The sequence below is a fragment of the Heteronotia binoei genome, chromosome 1 (genome assembly GCF_032191835.1).
Source record: "Heteronotia binoei isolate CCM8104 ecotype False Entrance Well chromosome 1, APGP_CSIRO_Hbin_v1, whole genome shotgun sequence".
NCBI lineage: Eukaryota > Metazoa > Chordata > Lepidosauria > Squamata > Gekkonidae > Heteronotia > Heteronotia binoei.
In genome coordinates, this window is record NC_083223.1 from 54,091,466 (window position 1) to 54,113,562 (window position 22,097).

The window sequence follows — 22,097 nt, forward strand, 5'->3', positions numbered from 1 at the left end:
GAAGGATTAACTCCTTGAACATGCTCAGTTTGAACTGTGTCTCTGAGGCTTTTAATGCTGGCTTTTAATTAATACCATTTAACATTTGTTTTTATGACTGTGATTTAGAAAAATGAATTAGCAGAGGGGAAGAGGGACTATTCCGTTCTTTCCCCTAATGACATTTTTCCTACCAAGCAATCACATACACACCCAAGCAGCTTTTACCTCTGCTGTGAAAAAAATGGTTCAAAGGAATCAGGGAAAGGAGTTTATCCAGTCTGGTTTCAGCATGAAGAGAAAGTGCCCATCCCTTTACCACCACTTCATCCTTTTGGGAGCTATCTGTTTTAAAAGGTAGGGAAACTGACATAGAAATTACAATTCTGTATATAATGTAGTAAGAAAAGGGCCTAAGAATGACGAGGGCCTAAGAATGACGAGGTAATAGTGACTAAAAATCCACACTGAGCTAGGAAGTATTTTGGGTGGGCAGAGTTAAGTGGAAAAAATCTGAACCATCATCACTTGGGGGTAAAGGCTAGTTGCCATTTTTTTAACAAGTAGTTTTTCTATTCTAAAAAAATGAGCTTGCATGACTTAAATGGATGTAATCGTGTTACAAATTGTAAAAGTATGTTTTAAAAAACATAAAGTGGGGCAGCACACTCACATGCCCCATCCATGCTATAGCACTGCCACTGGCTACTGTCCAAAGGTAACCTTAAAGTAAGGAAACTACTTGCAGTTGTAGCTCCCTCTGTACTTTTTACTACTATTAAATTTTAGTGGTTAGCCTCATTTACTGTAGGAGTTCCATTTGTGAAGATCTGGTCTAGGCAAAAATGGATGGCACTTTTCACAAAAGCATTCTTTATTGTGCAACGATTACTTGGGTAATGTATGTGAAGTGCTCTGGGCACTTAAATAAACTGCTACATAAAGTGAACTAGAAATATTCAGCCAGCTACCTTTTTGAACATTGTGGAGAGTTAGTTATCAGACTACCCAGTAGAAGTGACTGTAGGAATCATAATGGGGAAGGGAGAGGGAGAGAACTAGCCACTGAAATGTATAAGAAAGCAAATTATGTTGTTATTACTATTATTTATTGTATTTATAAACTGCCCAGTCTCTGCTTGCTGCGGGGCTCTGGGCAATGTGCAACATACTATTTTTAAAATGGTTAAAAGAATAAGTCATATGTTTCAAGTTACTGGCTGTTTGGCAATGTTCTCCTTGAAAAGTGGTTCCAGAGGAATGGGGGTATCCTTGGTAACAGCAGGACATAAGGTTCTGCACTGGAAAACAAGAATCAGCACTTGTGATAGTGTCATTCTATTTACAGAAGGGGGAGTTGGGCTGTAACACATTTTATTACGACTCCACTCAAAAGAGCAGAAAGTAATAGCAGTAAAGATTAAAATAAATTAAGGTCTATTAAACCATTAAGGATTAGGGGACTAATGAATTTGAGGCGTGTTAACAATCTAAGATCATAGATACTTATGTAGTCATAAATCGCAATTAGTAATTCTAGAAAGGAAAGAAGAGAAAACGAATGCACTAAAAGAACTCTGTAATTAATCTCCAACAAATATGTGCTTGATAATAGAGTTGTCAGTTAGATTTAAGTAATAAAACTGATTAATATTTAATCTAGATGAACAGTTTCTATAATTCGGTAAAGTATTAAAAACATTAACTATTCATATTAACCATAGCATTAAAGTATTTTGTAACTCAATTAACAGTGTGGTTGACTATTTTGCTTCAAAATATATTAAGATAATAGAAAAAACTAGGCATTAAAACTTAACTAATTCTAAATGTCAGCTATTTTAATTAAAACAACAATTAGAACAAAAAAACATAATATATATGTCTAATTCTCAGACTTTTTCTGTGCCATTTAGTTATCAAAAATAGGCCTTTAAGCAGATTAGATACGTTGCATAAATTTATATCATTGTAGTATGAGCATTCATCTGGATTCAAGGTACATAAAAACTCTGTGCTAGGGTTGCCAGATCTTTCCTCCTTGCTGGGGGGGGGAGAGAGTGGGGGGCAGGGCAACATTGCTCTGTGCAATGACCCTGACATGATATCATGTGGAAAAGGCATAATCACACCAGGGACGCCATGCAGTGACATTCTGGTTTTTGGACAAACTCTATGGTAAAACTGGGCTCAAAACATAGAGTTTTCCCCAAAAACCAGAGTGTCACCACATGGCATCTCTGGCGTGATGATATCACTTTCATGTCATCACATTGAGAATGTCATGGGGGTTGTGGTTGTTGGGTGCAGGAGCCTGCAAAATTAGGGGATTCCCCACTCCCACTTGGGGATTGACAACTCTACTCTGTGCATTCTTAGGCATGGTTAACTTAACTCTCCCTGAACTCAACAGGGCTTACATCTAAAAAAAGATGCATAGGATAACAGCCTAAGGACATTCAGCCTCAGCAAACATTCTGCATGTTCAGTCCATGTACCTCAGAACCTGAGATACCATTAATGTAGGGCATAGTGGTTAATTCTTTCCTGCCCTGAGTTCCAAGTCTTATTTGATTTGGCTTTAGAATTGTCAAGCAGGGTAGAAACGAACAGGAGTGGACTGCAAGCGAAAATGGTCCTATGGTGGAGCCATTCATAAGAACATAAGAGAAGCCATGTTAGATCAGGCCAATGGCCCATCCAGTCCAACATTCTGTGTCACACAGCGGCCAAATATATATATATATATATATATATATATATATATATATATATATATATATACACACACACACACACACACACACACTGTGGCTAATAGCCACTGATGGACCTCTGCTCCATATTTTTATCTAACCCCTTCTTGAAGGTGGCTATGCTTGTGGACGCCACCACCTCCTGTGGCAGTGAATTCCACATGTTAATCACCCTTTGGGTGAAAAAGTACTTCCTTTTATCCGTTTTAACCTGTCTGCTCAGCAATTTCATCGAATGCCCACGAGTTCTTGTATTGTGAGAAAGGGAGAAAAGTACTTCTTTCTCTACTTTCTCCATCCCATGCATTATCTTGTAAACTTCTATCATGTCACCCCTCAGTCGACGTTTCTCCAAGCTAAAGAGCCCTAAGCGTTTCAACCTTTCTTCATAGGGAAGGTGTTCCAGCCCTTTAATCATTTTAGTTGCCCTTTTCTGAACTTTCTCCAATGCTATAATATCCTTTTTGAGGTGCGGCGACCAGAACTGCACACAGTACTCCAAATGAGACCGCACCATCGATTTATACAGAGGCATTATGATACTGGCTGATTTGTTTTCAATTCCCTTCCTAATAATTCCCAGCATGGCGTTGGCCTTTTTTATTGCAAACGCACACTGTCTTGACATTTTCAGTGAATTATCTACCATGACCCCAAGATCTCTCTCTTGGTCTGTGTCTGCCAGTTCACACCCCATCAACTTGTATTTGTAGCTGGGATTCTTGGCCCCAATGTGCATTACTTTGCACTTGGCCACATTGAACCGCATCTGCCACGTTGACGCCCACTCACCCAGCCTCAACAGATCCCTTTGGAGTTCCTCACAATCCTCTCTGGTTCTCACCACCCTGAACAATTTAGTGTCATCCGCAAATTTGGCCACTTCACTGCTCACTCCCAACTCTAAATCATTTATGAACAAGTTAAAGAGGATGGGACCCAGTACCGAGCCCTGCGGCACCCCACTGCTTACCGTCCTCCACTGCGAAGACTGCCCATTTATACTCACTCTCTGCTTCCTATTACTCAGCCAGTTTTTGATCCACAAGAGGACCTGTCCTTTTACTCCATGACTCTCAAGCTTTCTAAGGAGCCTTTGATGAGGAACTTTATCAAAAGCTTTCTGGAAGTCAAGGTAAACAACATCTATCGGGTCTCCTTTGTCCACATGTTTGTTCACCCCCTCAAAGAAATGTAACAGGTTAGTGAGGCAAGATCTTCCCTTGCAGAACCCATGCTGAGTCTTCCTCAATAACCCGTGTTCATCAATGTGCCTACTCATTCTGTCCTTGATAATGGTTTCTACCAACTTTCCCGGTATTGAAGTCAGACTGACTGGCCTGTAATTTCCCGGATCTCCTCTGGAACCCTTTTTAAAGATGGGGGTGACATTTGCTACCTTCCAGTCCTCAGGAACGGAGGCAGATTTCAATGAAAGATTACAGATTTTTGTTAGAAGATCCACAAGTTCAACTTTGAGTTCTTTCAGAACTCTCGGATGTATGCCATCCGGACCAGGTGACTTATTAGTTTTTAATTTGTCTATCAGTTGTAGGACCTCCTCTTTTGTCACCTCAATCTGACTCAGGTCTTTCAACACCCCTTCCAATATTAGTGGTTCTGGGGCGGGCAAACACTTCTCATCTTCCACGGTGAAGACGGAGGCAAAAAATGCATTCAGCTTCTCAGCCATTTCCCCATCCTCCTTCAGTAATCCTTTTACCCCATGGTCATCCAAGGGCCCCACTGCTTCCCTGGCTGGTTTCCTACTTCTAATATATTTGAAGAAATTTTTATTGTTGGTCTTTATGTTTTTTGCAATATGCTCCTCATAGTCCCTTTTTGCCTGCCTGATCACAGTCTTGCATTTGATTTGCCACTGTCTGTGTTCCCTTTTAATAATCTCACTTGGACTGGTTTTCCACCGCTTAAAGGAGTCCTTCTTACCTTTTACAGCTTCCATTACTTTGTTTGTTAACCATGCTGGCCTCTTCTTATACCTGTTTGTGCCTTTCCTAACTTGTGGTATGTATTTTATCTGAGCTTCTAGGATTATAGTTTTAAATAGTCTCCAAGCTTCCCCAAGGGTTTTGACCGTATTTACCTTTCCTTTCAGTTTCCTCCTCACATGCCTCCTCATCTCAGAGAATTTACCCCTTTTAAAGTTAAATGTGGTTGTGGCGGTCTTTTTGGGCAACTCTCTATTTATACAAATGGTGAAATCAATAACATTATGGTCACTGTTCCCAAGCGGCGCAATCACTTTTACGTTTCTCACCAAGTCTTGGGCATTACTTAGGACCAGATCCAGGATCGCCCCACCCCTGGTAGGTTCTGAGACCATCTGCTCCATAGCACAGTCATTGAGAGCATCAAGAAACTCAATCTCTTTCTCTCGACCAGAACACATATTGACCCAATCAATCTGCGGGTAGTTAAAATCACCTATTACGACACAGTTTTTACGTTTAGCCGCTATCTTTAATCCCTCCATCATATTATAATCGTCATCTCTCTTTTGATTTGGTGGGCGATAACAAACTCCCATAGTTAAATTTCCTTTTGGGCCCTCTATTTCAACCCAAAGCATTTCTAAAAGGGAATCTAATTCTCTGACCTCAGTCTTACTGGACCGTATATCCTCTCTGACATACAGAGCCACCCCACCTCCAACCCTTCCCTCCCTATCCTTCCGATATAACTTATATCCAGGAATCACCGTGTCCCACTGATTCTCCTCATTCCACCAAGTTTCTGAAATTCCCACAATGTCTATGTTTTCTCCCAACACTAAACATTCCAATTCACCAATTTTACTTCGGACACTTCTAGCATTTGCATACAAACATTTATAATTTCCCAAGCAAGCTAGGCCCGCCACCTCTCTCCTGCCGCCTCGAGACTCTAGCAGACAGTCCATACTGTTTGTCACCATCACAGTGGACAACTCTGATCCGTTACTCGGTAGAAAAATAGAAGCCAACCCTTCATCTCTTTGAGACGAGTCCTCCCGAACCAGAGACATTCCATCTCCTGTCGGCTTTCCCCCAAGATTTAGTTTAAAAACTGCTCTGCCACCTTTTTGATTTTAAGCGCCAGCAGCCTGGTTCCATCCGGAGACAAGTGGAGACCGTCTCTTTTGTACAGCTCCGGCTTGTTCCAGAAAGCATCCCAGTGCCTAACAAACTTAAACCCTTCCTCCTTACACCATCGTCTCATCCACACATTGAGACTTCTAATTTGCGCCTGTCTCTCCTGCCCTGCACGTGGAACAGGTAGCACTTCCGAGAAGGCCACCTTGGAGGTCCTGGCCTTAAGTCTCCCACCTAGCAGCCTAAATTTCTCCTCCAGGACCTCACGACTGCATTTCCCCACATCGTTGGTGCCAACATGCACCATGACCACAGGCTCCTCCCCAGCACTGTCTATCAGCCTATCTACTACACGCGTAATGTCCGCTACCTTCGCACCAGGCAGGCAAGTCACCATACGGTCAATACGCGGTTTTGCCACCCAGCTGTCTACTTGCCTAAGGATCGAATCACCAACTACCAAGACCCCCCCTCTCCCCCTGCCCAGGGATGGTTCCTTGGCGCGAAAGGATACCCGCTCACCAACCGAAGAAGAGGTCCCTTCTGAGGGCGCATTCCCTTTATCCTCAGCAAGGTGCCCTGTTCCCTCTAGACCCTCACGCTCTCTGGCAGCAACGGGGCTGCCACATTCAGAGTGGGGCTCATCTAATACGCCCCCAAGAGTCTTCCCCAATTGCCTAACTGACCGTCTCTGCTTCTCCAGGGCAGTCACCTCGGCCTCAAGTTCAGTAGGGCCAGCAATGGGAATTAGGTAACCCACTGCACCTCTTTCCAGCACTTCAGGAGGAGAAAATTGGTGAATGGCTAATAGGTCTGAACTGTGAAGCATCTGCAAGTTGCCAGGGCTTAGCTCTTTTTGCTCCTGACCACCAGAATCTCCCTAGGACAGTGGCCCACCAGGAACTTTCCTTGTAAGTTAAAGGCCAGTCCACTGCTGAGGAACAGGATGGCGCTTCCCCCCTGAAATGCATGCATTCATGGGAATTTGTGCACCGGAAACTACACACACACATCCCCACATATATAAGTAATGAATAAGCTAAATGTACCCTGCAAAAAGGGAGGTACAAAACTGCAGTCTTCATTTCCTCCTCGTTTTTGCATTCAGATGGTTCTACAGCGGCTACATTTCCACAAAAATGAAAGTGAATTCTTTCTCTCTCTCACACACACACACACACACACACACGAACAACCAAAGTAAACAGCTTGCATGTCCACACTTTTGTGATCTCCCTGGGGCAATAGTATAGATAGCTTTACTCACCAGAGTTGCTGAATGTAACAATCTGTATTTCCACCAACTTACGAAGAGAGAGGTCTAGGGGGTGAAGTTTTCCTCTATTCCATATTCTAATTGACTCTTTACTATCCCTTTTATTATTCAAACACTTTCTGAAAGGAATGCAAAACTAACAGAGGGATTGGGCTTTCTGGCTTCCTTTCCCTCACACACACATGTGGCTCTTCCTGCTCACTTCCACACACCCCAGCGTCAGTCTTGCTGAGATTTAACGACACACATACACCTTCCAAAACAGAAGCAGTTGCAAACTTCTGGACCTGCCTGAGATCTAAAGGCACATCCTGGCTGTTAAGGCGGGGCTTCCCCCAACTGACCAACTGGCTGGCAGTGGTGAGGAACATGCAAAACTGGGGAGATCCCCTGCCAGGACCTGGGGACTGGCAAGCCTAATTGTGACTTGGGATATCATGGAATAGGTCTAATAGGCACACATTCAGTTTTCCCTGCCACACTTAATTTGTACATTGCTTGTCATAGATTATACATTTTCCTAAAGCACTGAGAAGGATCTGAATGTTACTTGCCTAACTGAGACCTTAAATAGTATTCTTATGAAGGTGAGAATTGTAGCCAGGTTGTATGGTTTTGTTTTGTTTTTTGCTAGCACGTCCTACAACTCAAAGAACAAGCCCCCCCACCATTGTGTAAATACTTCTGCAGTCATATTGTAGAAAAAAAACCCCCTAAGCTATTAAAAATACAACACTATGCTATTAAGTAAATTATTCCCAAGAAATACAGTAAAACCTTTTTAATGCTATGCTATGGGCCAAACCCAATTGCTGTGGTTCAAAAGGTTTTAGCGAATGAATATTTCCTGAAAACTAATCCCAACAATAGACCTATCTTTTGCAACAGAAAGTATTAGTCATGTGCACAAATGACTATTGGCAATGGAAATTCTGGATTATGAACTGCTATTACCATAACCACTTTTCACTGATCTGCTTCATCTTTACATGCTGCCAAATACTGGAATATTCTGGTAGCAAATCCTTCCTCTGACACATTTGTTCTGCCATATCTTTTTAACAAATAAAATGGAATTAAAATGATAGCTGTGAAACTTTACTGTTGCAGAAAATAGCCATGTGAAAACAAAAACTGATTCTTTAAATTTTAATACAAATAATATATTTCAATTTTTTATTTGTTAGCTAGAGAAACTGTTGTTTAGTTGGCAGCATATGTTTTACATTAAGTAAATTCACACAGAATTAGTATTCTTTGCTTTCATTGGCATTGAAAAGAAAAGTAAGGGGACCAATTAATTCCTCCTTGGGCACAGCAATTCCCCTGTATTCTTCCACAGAGATGGACTGTGAACACAGCTAGATCCAAATGGCACCCTAATATTGTTATTATGGGTTATGCTTAAATTCAACAGGTTTATTTTTAAAGAATACAATATAGTAGGTGTAGTAATTCTATTGTCACAACTTGCACACACTGGAAATGCATGGCCTGTGATAGCTGACATGGCAGAAGTATCAAATGACCAGATTGTCGTGTGTCAGTGGATTCCAAATGCCACATTTTTTCTTGTGGCGGCATGATTGTCAACGGAGTCTTTTATAATGTGTCAGCTTTCACAGATAATGACTTTTCATAATGTGCAAACAAGAATCCTACCATGAGGGGAAAAATGTATTTGGTGACATGTTTATATCAGTCCACCTAAACTGGCTGTATTAACCAATACATGTAGTATATTTTTTCAAGCTTATCTTGAATTTTATGAAGCAGAAAGTACAAGGCAACAATGAAAAAAAGTACAAATAGAGGAGAACAGACACATTTATCTCCTAAATAGTATGATTTTTACATTGTGCTACTTGTATCACCTTCAATTCTGCAAGTATAAACACATAACAATTGGATTTAGCTGTGCAGGTTCTTTTTGTTTGAATTCTTTTGTCACATCCACTAAGTTTAATGTGCTTCTACAGATGCTGGTCACAAACTACCACTGAGTGCCATGTCGGAAAATGTTATTTATGTAACATATTTATATGTCACGTTCTCATTCTATAAGCTACCAAGGAAAGGAAAGGTCCCCTGTGCAAGCATCAGTTGTTTCCAACTCTGGGGTAACGTTGCTTTCACAACGTTTTCACGGCAGACTTTTTACGGGGTGGTTTGCCATTGCCTTCCCCAGTCATCTACGCTTTCCCCCCAGCAAGCTGAGTACTCATTTTACCGACCTCGTTAGGATGGAAGGCTGAGTGAACCTCGAGCCAGCTACCTGAAAACCCAGCTTCCGACAGGGATCTAACTCAGGTCGTGAGCAGAGCTTAGGACTACAGTACTGCAGCTTTAACACTGTGCCATGGGGCTCTTAGAATATATACTAAACATGTAAAGAATTATTGCAATTGTGCATGCTGGTTTAAGTAGTCCCCAGTAATCTAAACACAATATCCCAATTCAATCAACTCTTATCCTATGTATTCTCCCTGTACAAAAGATAGAAGAACCTTGACTTTCACAATAGAGGAATATAAAAGATCAATACTATATTTAGTCTACTGAGGTTTCCAGAATGAAGGACAAGACAGTAATACTGTGGGTTAGGCTCTTATGCCCACCCATGAAGATTAGCTGTGGGACTGCCTACCTATGAATTATGGCCATGAAGACTATTTAAAACTTGCTCGCTTTTCTGCTTCTAATTTCTAGCAATTATTTCCCTGTTTCTTTTCTTTAAAGTTTTCTTGTGGGTTTTGTTTGTTAACCTAGATCACTGCATAGAAAGCTGAAATGGGAGAAAATGCTATTAATTCAATTCAAAGATTAACAGAGGAAAGATTAACAGATGTCCAAAAGAAAGCAGTGATACCAGGCATGCCAAACTGCTAGACATTTTTTGCATGTATATTACTTTAAAAGAACAAGAGAGTAACAAGAAGAGACACAATTGATTATTCAAAGCTTCACTTACACTGTTGCTAATGTCTACATATATATATATCTTGCAGGCTTCACTTCAGTCCTCTGATATTCATAACATTTAGTTCTGCCCTTAGTTCTTTATATCTCTTTGATCTGTGGCATCCTCACCTATTTATCTATGTTGCATCTCTCCTCCAATGAGTTCATAGTGGTATCCATGGGTCTCTCCCTCCACCATTTTGTTCTCCAAAACAACTCTATAAGTAAATCTTCCCAAAAGGCTACAACAGAACCATACCTGTACACTTCTGTTCAATCTTACTAGCCAGAGAGAACAGCATAGCTGCAAGGGTCAGATTCTAATCCGTGACCGTAAAGCTGAAGTTTAGATAACCTTCCTTCAGCTATGGGGTGAGGTGTGGGGGAAGTAATGAATTAAGTTCCCAATATTTTGTCAGTGTTCTGTTAAAGTGCTGAATGGCAGAGAGTCCGACAGATGAAAGGAAAGGGCTCCCTATTCAACCTCTACAAAGGTCAGTAGGATGTCAGGCATGTCAGGAGGTAGGGAGGGCTGAGAAAGTTCATGTGAAGGAGGGATGAGGAATTAAATTCAGTTCTCCAAATTACAGTCTGCTACTTTGGGTCCACAGTGTGGAAAAGGGCAGAGTATAAACGTAGTAAATAATAAATACAGCTAAATATGAGGACAGATAAAAGTTGACTACTGGGTGAGAAGGAAAGAAAGGTGAGGTTATGGGTGTTGCCAGAAGCAGGGAAATAGAACATCATTTGGGGAAAGGAATACAAGGGAAAGACCTTGCAGATACCCCACTGTGCAGCTGAACCTGGCCTGGTGACTGGTACTGGACAACTTGGCCAGATCTTTCCCAGAGAGAGGCTGCCAGAGAAAGAAAGAGGGGAAACTACAGGGGGCAGATAAAGGTAGGTTGGCTGGTGGGGGGATGGAAAGGACAGAAGGAAGCAAAAAAGGAAAGAAAAGTGAGAGGCTATAAGGGATTTCAGGAAAGAAGAAACTGTGTGGGGATGAGAGAAAATGAGATGCCCCCCACAAGTTTTTGTGAGTTCCCCAGTTCCAATTAATATAATTATTCTTAAAGCAGCATAATATTTTCATGCAAATGAAACCTAAACTTCTCCAGTAATATCAGAACAGAATCAACTGGGAGCAGTGAATAATATCAACACGGCAACTCCATAGGATCATGTGAATTTTTCACACAATCCACCAGTTCCTTGCTAAAGACAGCCATGGGCATCTCCTTTGCAACATCCAGTAACATTCAAAATAATCCATACATTTGTCTACATTTGAGAAAATCAATGGTATTCTTCATATTATTATGGAATTTTCATTTTACTAACTTGATTTTTCTCTTGGACACAGATGGAAACACTTGGTATGTCCTTAGACATAGGAATTGAGCCCTTGCTTTGAAGAACAGGTGTATGCCAAAATCTTTGGATTGCACCCATTCTTGGGGAAATCCTAGCTTTTTGTAGAATTCTGTATCAATGTTTGTTATTAGAAATCAGGGCCAGATTGGGGGGTGCTTGCCCCGGGCACCCACAGAGGGGAGGCACCAAATTGGATATGGAGTCCATTGTATTCTATGGGACCATAAGACAGAATGGCCCATAAGGGGGTGTCATTTTTTAATTTTTCCCCCTCTCAAAAACATGTAGATCCAGTCCTGCTAGGAATGAACACAAACTAGGAAAATGCAAGTTCGTCTCAGTTTGTAAGGCCTCATGAATCATTAACCTTCCTGTTTACCAAACCAGTTCATTTTGTGAGATTCATGGCATGGTAGAATGTATCCCCACAGGCTAGAGATGCTAAGCCTGTTCAGAGGCCCCCAACCTTTTTTAGCCCAGGGACCAGCCCCAGGGACCAGCCCCAGAGCCAGCAGCTGCCGCCTGCAGTGCCTCCTCCTCCCCCCGTTTCCTCCTCCCTCCTCTGCCCTGCCATCCGCAGCTTTGCTGCCCGCCCCCACGCAGCCTCAGCGCCTCCTGTTTTTACCACTTTAAGGCCACTTTACCACTTTAAGGTGAAGCGCCTTCCAGACCGACCTCTCCTCGATGATCAGCTGATCGAATTCACCGGGAAAACTATGGCAGCATGGCTGTTTCAACGGTCGCACACCACTGCTGCCATGGTTTTCTCTGCTGATTGGATCAGCTGATCAGCAGGGGGTGGGGGAGGCCAGCCTGGAAAGCGCTTCATGGCACCTTCCCCGGCCTTAAAGTTGTATAAATGTGGATGCTGCATGGGGGGACGATGAGGCTGTGCGAGGAGGGGGGCGGGCAGCTGCTCAGCCCACTTAGATATAGGCCACGGACCGGTACCAGTCTGGGACCCAGTACCGGTCCGGGGCCCAGGGGTTGGGGACCCCTGCTCTAGTTGACTCCCCCTTACCTGCCTTCCAAGTCTGGTGAAGATTGGATTTAGGGAGGCTGAGTTACAGCCTCCCAATGTGCTCTCTGGAAAAACCAGAGAATGCTCTCTGGCCCTCAGAAAAAAAACTGCCCTCTGCTCCAGTATGGAGGCCACTGTCTAGTCAAGTCTGCAGATGACAGTCGCACAGCCTTTACTGCTATCAGCATATTGGCATGATGTCACCCACACCCACCCATACCCACCCACTCCCTCAGGCTAGCATGGATTGTGGTGGCAATGTTCTTTGCCATGTGATCTGCATCCATCACGTACATATGGAGAAGAATCACTGTTGCTTTGACAATTAATTCATTGGCGCCAGCATGTTTGGCTCATGAACCACTGCCATGAACAGCATGAACTCTGTGAAAAACATGGTGGTTCATGGGAGATGTGATCTCACAAACTGAGGATCATGAACCATGAACTGGGCAATGTTTGTAATGAAATTAGGTTTGTGTTGAAGTTTACACCTATCCATATTTGTAACTGGATGAGAATTCTATCTGTAATTTACAGGACTTGAAAGATTCTGCAGACAGCTGCAGATCAATTCTACTTTTATTAATGGTTTATGCTTCCCTGCATGTTTTACAAGCTAGCAACATTAATGATATGCTACTTCCTTTTATGTTTAGGTGATAATTATGTCCTCTCTCAGCTGGACTACTGACTACACCTCAGGTGCATTTCCCCCATTCTTTGGAAATATGCTGTGTCCCTTTTGTCATCCTGCTCTCTGATAGTCATTATCCTTTCATAAGGGCTACCAGAACTGTACCTAGTTTGAATAATAAATCCAACACTTTCATCATGCTTTCAAGTAGTGGAATTCCTTACATGCTTGGTTTTTGATCTGTACTTTTGAGAAGTGTTTGCAAAGAGGGTTTTATTACAATATTATAGCAGAAAGTGTCTTTGCTCAAGATGTAGACCCCGCTGGGTTGAACATAACAGAATAACAGTGCCATTTTATACACTGATTTCAATAGACATTAAAGCACACAGCTGAGTTTTGGACAGCACTATAAGGCTGCTATCCAAATAACTCTTTCCTGGGAGCAAGCCCTATTGAATAAAATGGGCCTTATTTCTGATATACTTTCCCTCTAAGTATGCAATCCTATGCAAAATCAGTATACAGCCCATGAAATCAGTGGTCTTAGTTCAGAGTAACTCTACATAAGATTCCATTATAACTCCAGGCAAGGTAAAAAAATGCGACTAAAGAGGAACAAATGCCTAGCTTTATTATGTCTTTAGGTAACCATTCCTTCAGTGTAATGCACTGCATTTCCTCCGATTAACAAAGCAGTTGAAATAGAATGGCATGGCTTATCTGGCTAGTCAACCACAGCCATCGTTTGCTCATAAACTTAAATAGTTGGCTCACCTTTCCAATCTTTCCTCTCACCCCACATTGCCAGGCTTCTCCTATTAGCATACTAGACCAAGGATTTTTCTCTAAGTATGAAGTATGTAGAAGAGGTTTGTAGAAGAGGTTTGGCTTGGATTCAGATTTGTTCACACAAGCAAATGGGGTCTATTTGCATCTTAGTTTGGTTAAAGACTGTTCTGTCCCCACCTGTTCATGGCCATACCAACTCTCTTCCTCTTGCCTTCCCTCAGATCATCTTTATCCTGGGTACAACACATACAATCAAGGTTCCCAAGCTAGATAAATCAGTACACTCACTTGTTGTATAAGAGGACACTACATGGACTAGTCTAGCTAAAGTGCAGCGACGAAAGTTCTTGTCTTTAGTTGCAATTTTCATCAGATATCTATCTAATCATCTTACCAGATGCCAAGGTAGGGCCCCCCCCCCATATCCTCTTTAGAACACAGGGAGACCCTGCCTTAAAGTACTAGCCAAAGCATTAGCTAGGATGACAGTCCAAGAAGGATAACCCTCTCGTATGGATAGCCCCCCTTGCACAGGTAGCCCCCCTGTGCAAGCACCAGTCGTTTTCGACTCTGGGGTGATGTTGCTTTCGCAACATTTTCACAGCAGACTTTTTACAGGGTGGTTTGCCATTGCCTTCCCCAGTCATCTACACTTCCCCCCAGCAAGCTGGGTACTCATTTTACCAACCTCAAAGATGGAGCTGACTACCTGAACCAGCTTCTGCTGGGATCGAACTCAGGTCGTGAGCAGAGGGCTCTGACTGCAGTACTGCAGCTTTACCACTCTGTGCCACGGGGCTTTCATATGGATTTAGGCAGCCAGATTTCACTATAGACAGGGACTCATTATGAGAATTCTTCTCAACACCACTGGCTGTTGCAACAGGACATTCTATGTTATCTGCCACTTTGTTCCTACAATATGCATTCCCTTAATCAACAGTCCAAGAGAATAAGACTTAATGTCCTATCCCAAGGCAACCAACAAGAAATCATTTAATGCTTTCCTTCTGTGGCAAAAACTCAGGGATTTTAGCCACAATACAAGTAGCATTTGGTCTGGTTGGACAAGAGTTGTATAGCTCTGCTGTAATGGTTGAAAAGACACTGAAGTGATAAATTAAAAGGGCAGGAGGCTGACAGGTGAAATATATAGGATTATGAGGGTGAGTGGGGAACTGAGAGAGATTAATTTCCTGGCTGGAAAGATTACCACCAAGTAGTAATGAATTCCCTGGTAAAAGTTATCATGGCATTGCTATTACGGGGGGAAAGATGGAGAAAGAGGAGGAGCAGAACATTGTGTGAAAAGAAAAGAGTAAAGCAGAACAAATGAGAAATGAAATGGGAGAAAAAAAATATAATTTTGTACAATGCAGCAATAACTTTTATTATATCAGTTCCAAACCTGCTTTCAAGTAAAAGTTTTAAGTAAGTTTAATGGAGGATTGTAAACTTTAGTAACTTTATATTCTGAATGGCAGCATACATGAGCAAGTTGTTCAGAATTTGATATCTTTATTACTTTATGACCAAATCAGGGTTGCCAACTCTAGTTGGGAATTTCTGATGATGGTCCCTAAATAGAGCAGAGTTTGGGGAATGGGCGGAGCTCAGCAGGGATGTGATGCCATAGAGTTCACCCTCCAAAGCTGCCTTTTTTTCTAAGGGAATTGATCAATGTAGTCTGGAGATAAGTTGTAATTATGGGAGAACTCCAGGCCACACCTGGAGGATGACAACCCTAATTGAATATGCAAAGAATTTGCTACAATGAGGCTATGGTCTTACCTTTAACAATAAGATTTAAAAGTACACTTTTAAGTTCATCTCTCAAAGTTGGGTTTAAGGAGCAAGGTGCGGAATGTGGTGAAGGAAACTACCTATATTTGCTTTATATCTATAAGATAGAACTAGTAATGATATTAGGAAATGGCTTGTCAACATTAAGCACAGATCCAGTCCACCCTAGCCACAAAATCTGGGTGTAGAGGATTTTTACAGTATTAATAGAGCACAGCTCCATCCCCACCTCAACTCATCCTCATTATGCCACCAATAGGCCATTAGAGTAATGTTGAGAAGTGCTTTAGCTTGTCTGAAATATGTATATAACGATAAATTCATGAGGATAGGTAGTTAACATAATGTGTATATGACCAACAAATAGCCTGGAATGAGGAGCATAAATTAATTTATGTGTTACTAGCTACTAATGCAGTTCAGCACTGCATATAATTGGCAAAAAAAAAAAAAAAAACCAACATCGTTGAAAAAACATAAAGTTTATTCAGAAATATTTAGTTTATTCAGCCTCACAACACCAAATTTTTTTTAGCAATTATATTTAGCGCTAAATGGCATGTATAATGTTGTGCAGTACTTAATGTTAACAGGCTAGAAATGTAATTGCTGTGTTCGTTCTCAGTGAAGTGCAAGGTGTACCATCTGCTGCTTCATTTGGTTGAAGACACCTTCAATACGAAGCCAGTCTGTTTGTTAAAAATATATTCCAGTTCACTGAGACGAGTCTTACCACATCACAACATCTTGCTGTCTCCTTTGACATTTGGACAAATTGTTCCTATTGTACAGGGTTTGCTCCCCAAAATGACTTTCTGAAACAGGTAAATGAGAGAGAAAATAGTTGTGCGAGAAATATGCACTGCAGTGTTCCCAGATGACATTAAACAAAAGTTTTATAAATATTAGCTCTGTCAAAAGTGCACGGTATAATTCAGTCTTTGCCTTTCAGTTTCAGGAAAGGGTCACAAACTTGCATTATCTCCCTAAGCACTAGCCTTCACATTTAATTTAAAGATGTCTAAACTGTATAAGCAGGCTGTGCCTTCCACAGAGACCTATCCACAAATATCTGCTGTGTGACTGGTACAGCACTGAGTAATCTGATGTGGATATAGCTGGATCCAGATTTAACAATATTAACAATAAATAAAAGTTAGGAGCTCAGGTGCTGGTCTGGCAGTACAATCCGTTTGCATGGAGCCCTCTAGAATACTGAATCACAGCAGCAGTTTTACTTCTTAATAAGCAGCTAGACAGAACGCTGTTTTCATAAGTAAAAGGGTAAACCCTAACTCAAAGAAGCAGATTTTTCCTGCCTTCCTCTTCACCCAAGCTACCTGTCACTGTTGAATAACAAGGGATTGTTCCTGAACAAGATGTTATGAAATACTGGGGGAGGCCTGCAGGAAGATGAGAAACTGGGCAAAACTGTCCCTTGTGTCTTGTGCAAGTGGAGCCAACCTTGAAGCTAAGCAAACAATTACATTTTTAAAAAAAGGAAACTCGTAATATGGTCTCTTTCTCTCTCTGTACCTCCCTCATGATATAGGCCTGCCCTTTTCCAATAAACTTTAGCAGAAGCTCAACAGTATATGAGATCTTCAGATATGGTTGCAACCTCCAGGTGGTAGCTGGAGATCTGCTATTACAGCTGAGACCAATCCAGTTCACCTGGAGAAAATGACTTTTGGAAGGTGGACTATATGGCAGAGGGACTCCTATGAAGTCCCTCTGCTCCCCAAATCCCACCTTCCTCAGCCCCCCCCCCCAAAAAAAATCCAGGTATTTTCCAACCTGGAGCTGGCAACTCTGTCTTCAGACAATATAATTCTACATGGCTAAATTATATAATTGAGGGTTTATTTCTTGGCCTTCAGAAAAGAAAATGGAGTCCCATGGCAGACTGAAAAGCTTTAAAGGCATGGGAGTATCAATATGTGGTACTTAGATGCAGGGGTCATTTTTGTAGAAAAGGAGGTGCAGGAGCTCATTACCTATCTCATTTGCAGAAGCTCATTAGAATAACTCATTTACATATGCCACACCCTGATGGCAGGGGTGTGGCATATGCAAATGAGGTATGCTGATGAGAGAATCCGAGAGAAAGAAAGCAAGTGGATGGGGAGGGAAGAGGACAAGGAAGGGAGGGAGGGAGGACGGAAAGGGGGACAGAGAAAAACAAAGAAAGCAAACGTGGGGAGGGGGGAGAGGGAAGGAAGGAAGGAAGGAAGGAAGGAAGGAAGGAAGGAAGGAAGGAAGGAAGGAAGGAAGGAAGGAAGGAAGGAAGGAAGGAAGGAAGGAACTGTCCTGCAAGAACAGCTGGGGCCAGGATTTCTATGCAGCAGAGAGGTCTCTCCTTGCTGCATGGAGAGCTTGCTTACAGACTTCTCTTGCTGTTTGGTTTAGGCTGCCCAGGAAGAGAAACCAGCCCCAGGATCTGCGTGCAGCAGGGAAGTCTCTGCCTGCTGCATTCAGAGCCCAGCTGGAATGGCTTAAATTGCCCGCCAAGAGAAGCCGGCCCTGGGTTCTGCATGCAGCAGGGAGGTCTATCCCTGCTGCAAGCAGAACCCAGCTGGAGGCTCTTCTTGCCACCTTAAACCAGAACCCAGCTGGAGGCTCTTCTTGCCACCTTAAACCAGAACCCAGCTGGAGGCTCTTCTTGCCAGCCACCTTAAACCGCCCACCAAGAGAAGGCAGTCCTGGGATCTGCATGCAGCAAGGAGGTCTCTCCCCACTGTATGCAGAGCCCAGCTGGAGGCTTCTCTTGCCGGGCAGCTTAAACTGCCCAGGAAGAGAAGCTGGCCCCATTGCCTAGGGGAAGTTGGGCAATGCAGCCAAAGCCAACTTAACTTCTGGAGCACCACTCCAGTGAGCTCTGCCCCCAAATGAGACCTGCTTAGATGAACAATTAGTCCTGGAGGGAATATGTTAGACTTTCTGAAATTATTCATTGAGACAACCACTTCCTAAAAAAAAGGGAAACACTGATGATGGGAGACTATATTATCAATTCCTATGTGCTAGTATTCATTTCCATGTATAGTGTTATAAGGCTGAATCAGTTCTGTTACTTAGAAAACCATTAACTATTTCCATCTATTAAGTGTTCTGTGACATAATTTTGTTATTACCCGCTTAGAACAGTTTATTTGCAGGTAATTTTGCAAGTTTAAAAAACATGCTGGGGACACAAAAATATAGAAGCACTTACATTTGCACTGTGATCACTTCCACTAACACAGATGACATCTTGTTTTTGAATTGCTAATACCTCTTTCGTAAGCTTCAGTCGGATTTCGTAGGTGTTTTCCGTTATTTCGTCGTACAATAATGCAATACCAGTTTTTGTCTGTGGAAGCAAAGTAATAAAATACAAATGAAAGATGCCAAGAACATTAGAAAAAATGACAAGCGATAAAGATGGCTTTATAAAGTATGTCTTATATGCTCAAAATAGCAGTTGCTTGTTTGGACAAAGTCCATGACAATAGGTAAGGAACAGAAGGAAAAGTAAGAAACAGAAATAGGAAAAAAACACCCAAGTTATTTATATGTATCCTGCTTTTCTCCTTAACTGGGACACAAAGAAGCTTTCTACATTGTTCTCCCCTTTTCTACTATATCCTCATAGCAACTACCTGGTGTGGCAAGTTAGGCTGAGAGATTGCAATGGGCCCAAAATCACTTGGTGGTCTTCTATAGCAGAGCAGGGATTTGAACACAATTGTCTCAAGTCTTAACCAACACTCTATCCCCTACACCACACCACTCTTGATTTGATGCTTTGGTTCACTGCTGTTGATGGTATCATATGGCTTAATTTCTACAGTGACAATGATTGAGGCTGCATTCAGAAGTCAATAAGGAAGTCCTTTGCGATTTTTAAAGGCATATTTGGCACACTGTTCAGTACTTGCTTTTGAAGAGTCTTCAAAATCCCTTGCAAAAGAATTCTACTGATTCAGTCCTATCCTACACCATACCACTTCCCACCATCCTCACAAAATGACACAGGAAATCCTGATCAGCACCCCTGTACCAAATTAGGCTTCCCCAAGAAAAAGTGCAGCAAGAGATCCTGCTGAATCAGCCAAGAAAGAAAGACATATTCATGCAATATAGGGACATTGTCAAAGGAGAGAATGCTCACCTTCTACCAGTATTACAAGTATATAATCTATGCTGTGGTGCAACATAAAATGGGCATGAGAATTTAATTGTGAATAAGTAATCCCCTGTGATTAAACAATATTTCCATTTAGCACAAATTGGAACATTTTAAAAACCCTTAATGAGAATTGAGACGCGGATATTTACACCAGATATAAGATAATAGGAGTATATTTCAAAGCAGTATTAATGGCTAATAGGGATGGGCTTGGAACACAAAAATGGTGGTTCATGTTGGTTCATGGTTCATGTGATCACCCAAACTGGAGGTTCATTTCATTTTGTGATTCATATGGTTGTCTGAACCGGTGCATGGTTCATTGGTTTGTTTGGTTTGGGAGGTGTAAAATTCACTGGGAGTCTTCAGCAGGCTCTCCTCCACCCACCCTCCAAGTTTGGCAACGGTTGGATTTAGAATGTCAGAGTTATAGCCACCCAAAGCAAGTGACCCCGAAAAGCTCAGCTTCAGCTCTCATGACAACGAACACTTCTCTCTTTGTGCTGCAAAGTGGAAGCAGTGGAATCAGGGTGTCTGCTCCCATAGAGCAGAATAGGAGCTCTGTAATTGGCTCCCAGAGCTACCAACCAAGCTATGGACAACTGCTATGGGTGCTTCCAGGGCTCCTTGAAGTCGCCCCCAGTATTGCCTAGGTATTGATTGAATCAGCGCCAGGCTGTCTGGGAAAACAAACCGCAAAAACGAAAAAAGGGGGTTCATTTTCTAGTTCGGGCATGGACCAAGCAAACAAACTGGTTCAGAACAAATCTTGAACTGGCCCAATGCATGCACAAATCGTGATTCATAGATTGTTCCATCCTTAAATGGCTAATAAACAACATATATAATGAAGCAGAAAATTAAGTCTTTTAAAAAATGCAGGTAGTCGTTCTCTTTTAATGTAAAATTTGACTGGGTCATCTGTTTGTGGCTACTTTATTACTCTTGTGTCTCTTTCAGCTTTTTGCAAGCATTTCTCCACTAGGGACATGAATCCATGTTTGAGAGAGGTTTTAGTTCTTCTGTGGGGATTTCTTCCTGCCAAATAAACTGAAGAGGTGTCTAGTAATAGAGGTGGAGGGGCATGCTTCCTTCCCTGTTAATTTGCCTGTCAAAAGGGAATGTATTTGCAAGAGGGGATTCAAACACATGTCTTGGAAGCACCAGTAATTTTGCAGTCAAGGAGTTCCAACGGGGCATGCCACAGTCCTTTTGACTGCAGAGGGTGCTGAATTTCCCTTATTCTTCCCCTTATGTGTAGGTGGGGGCAGGGTTACATCAGAGAAATGGGCCATGTCAGCATATGTTGGATGTCTGTTTCCATATACGGCTAACACACAAGAATGTGCATATGGCTCTGTTGTGGGTGGTTGTCTGTGGGTGACACTACAGTCTCTAGTGCAGTTGCTGTGCTCTTAGATTCTTGGAGGTTGGTGTTCTTTGAAAATATCAGTTCTGTATTGGAAAAATATAAGATACTGGCTGGAAATCTACCAGCAACATGAGACTGTGAATCACTAGCTTTCAGGACTTAGGCTGGAACTGCCAAATTACTAATAAAACCAGATATTTCCTAAACCAGAAGTTATATGAAAAAGTACTTACTTTATATGTCATTGGGTCAATCAAAAGTAGCAATGCCTGACAGACTACACACAGATGCAACAAGAAAATAGTCATAATACCAATAATAAATAAGTAGGGTTGCCAAGTCCAATTCAAGAAATATCTGGATACTTTGGGGGTGGAGCCATGAGACTTTGGGGGTGGAGCCAGAACAAGGGTGTGACAAGCATAAGCACTTCCTGTTTCCTGCTCAGTTTTAAAGGCACACATTTTAAAAAACGGACCTGTTTGCAGGTTTCTAAACCTGCCGGAGCTCTAAAGGTACATGGTGACTGTGAGGGTGGGGCTTCCTCCGCCGGCCAGCTGACTGGGGACAGGGGGAAGCCTGTAAAAACGGGGGATCCCCCGCTGGGACCTGGGGATTGGGAAGCCTAACAATAAGAACAAACAACAAAGTATTTCCTTCCACTGACGAATCACAAACAAGAAACAATCTGATGCACTAAATAGAAGGAAGGCCCTCATATATTTACAACAGTAATACTTAGAGGCTTGGAAGCCACCTGTGACTTTTAGCACTGTTCTCCAATGCAACATGTACCCTGTATTACAGAGAGGTGGACAAGACAGTTGCTTAGTCAGATGTGTGGTTGGTGAGTGGTTCAC

At 42.2% G+C, this 22,097-nt stretch overlaps 1 protein-coding gene across 3 annotated transcripts in view; it reads right to left on the bottom strand.

The window, feature by feature from the left end:
* The window catches only part of SNTG2 (syntrophin gamma 2), a 442,273-nt gene that overhangs the window by 262,507 nt on the left and 157,669 nt on the right, over positions 1 to 22,097 (bottom strand). Inside the window, exon 2 of one of the 3 annotated variants that reach the window (XM_060234602.1) lies at positions 18,969 to 19,046. In XM_060234602.1, coding sequence (XP_060090585.1) covers positions 18,969 to 19,046 — 78 coding nt within the window. Of the gene's footprint in view, positions 1 to 18,908; positions 19,048 to 22,097 lie in introns of those variants that run through there. The other 2 variants (XM_060234592.1, XM_060234610.1) reach the window with 2 other exon arrangements.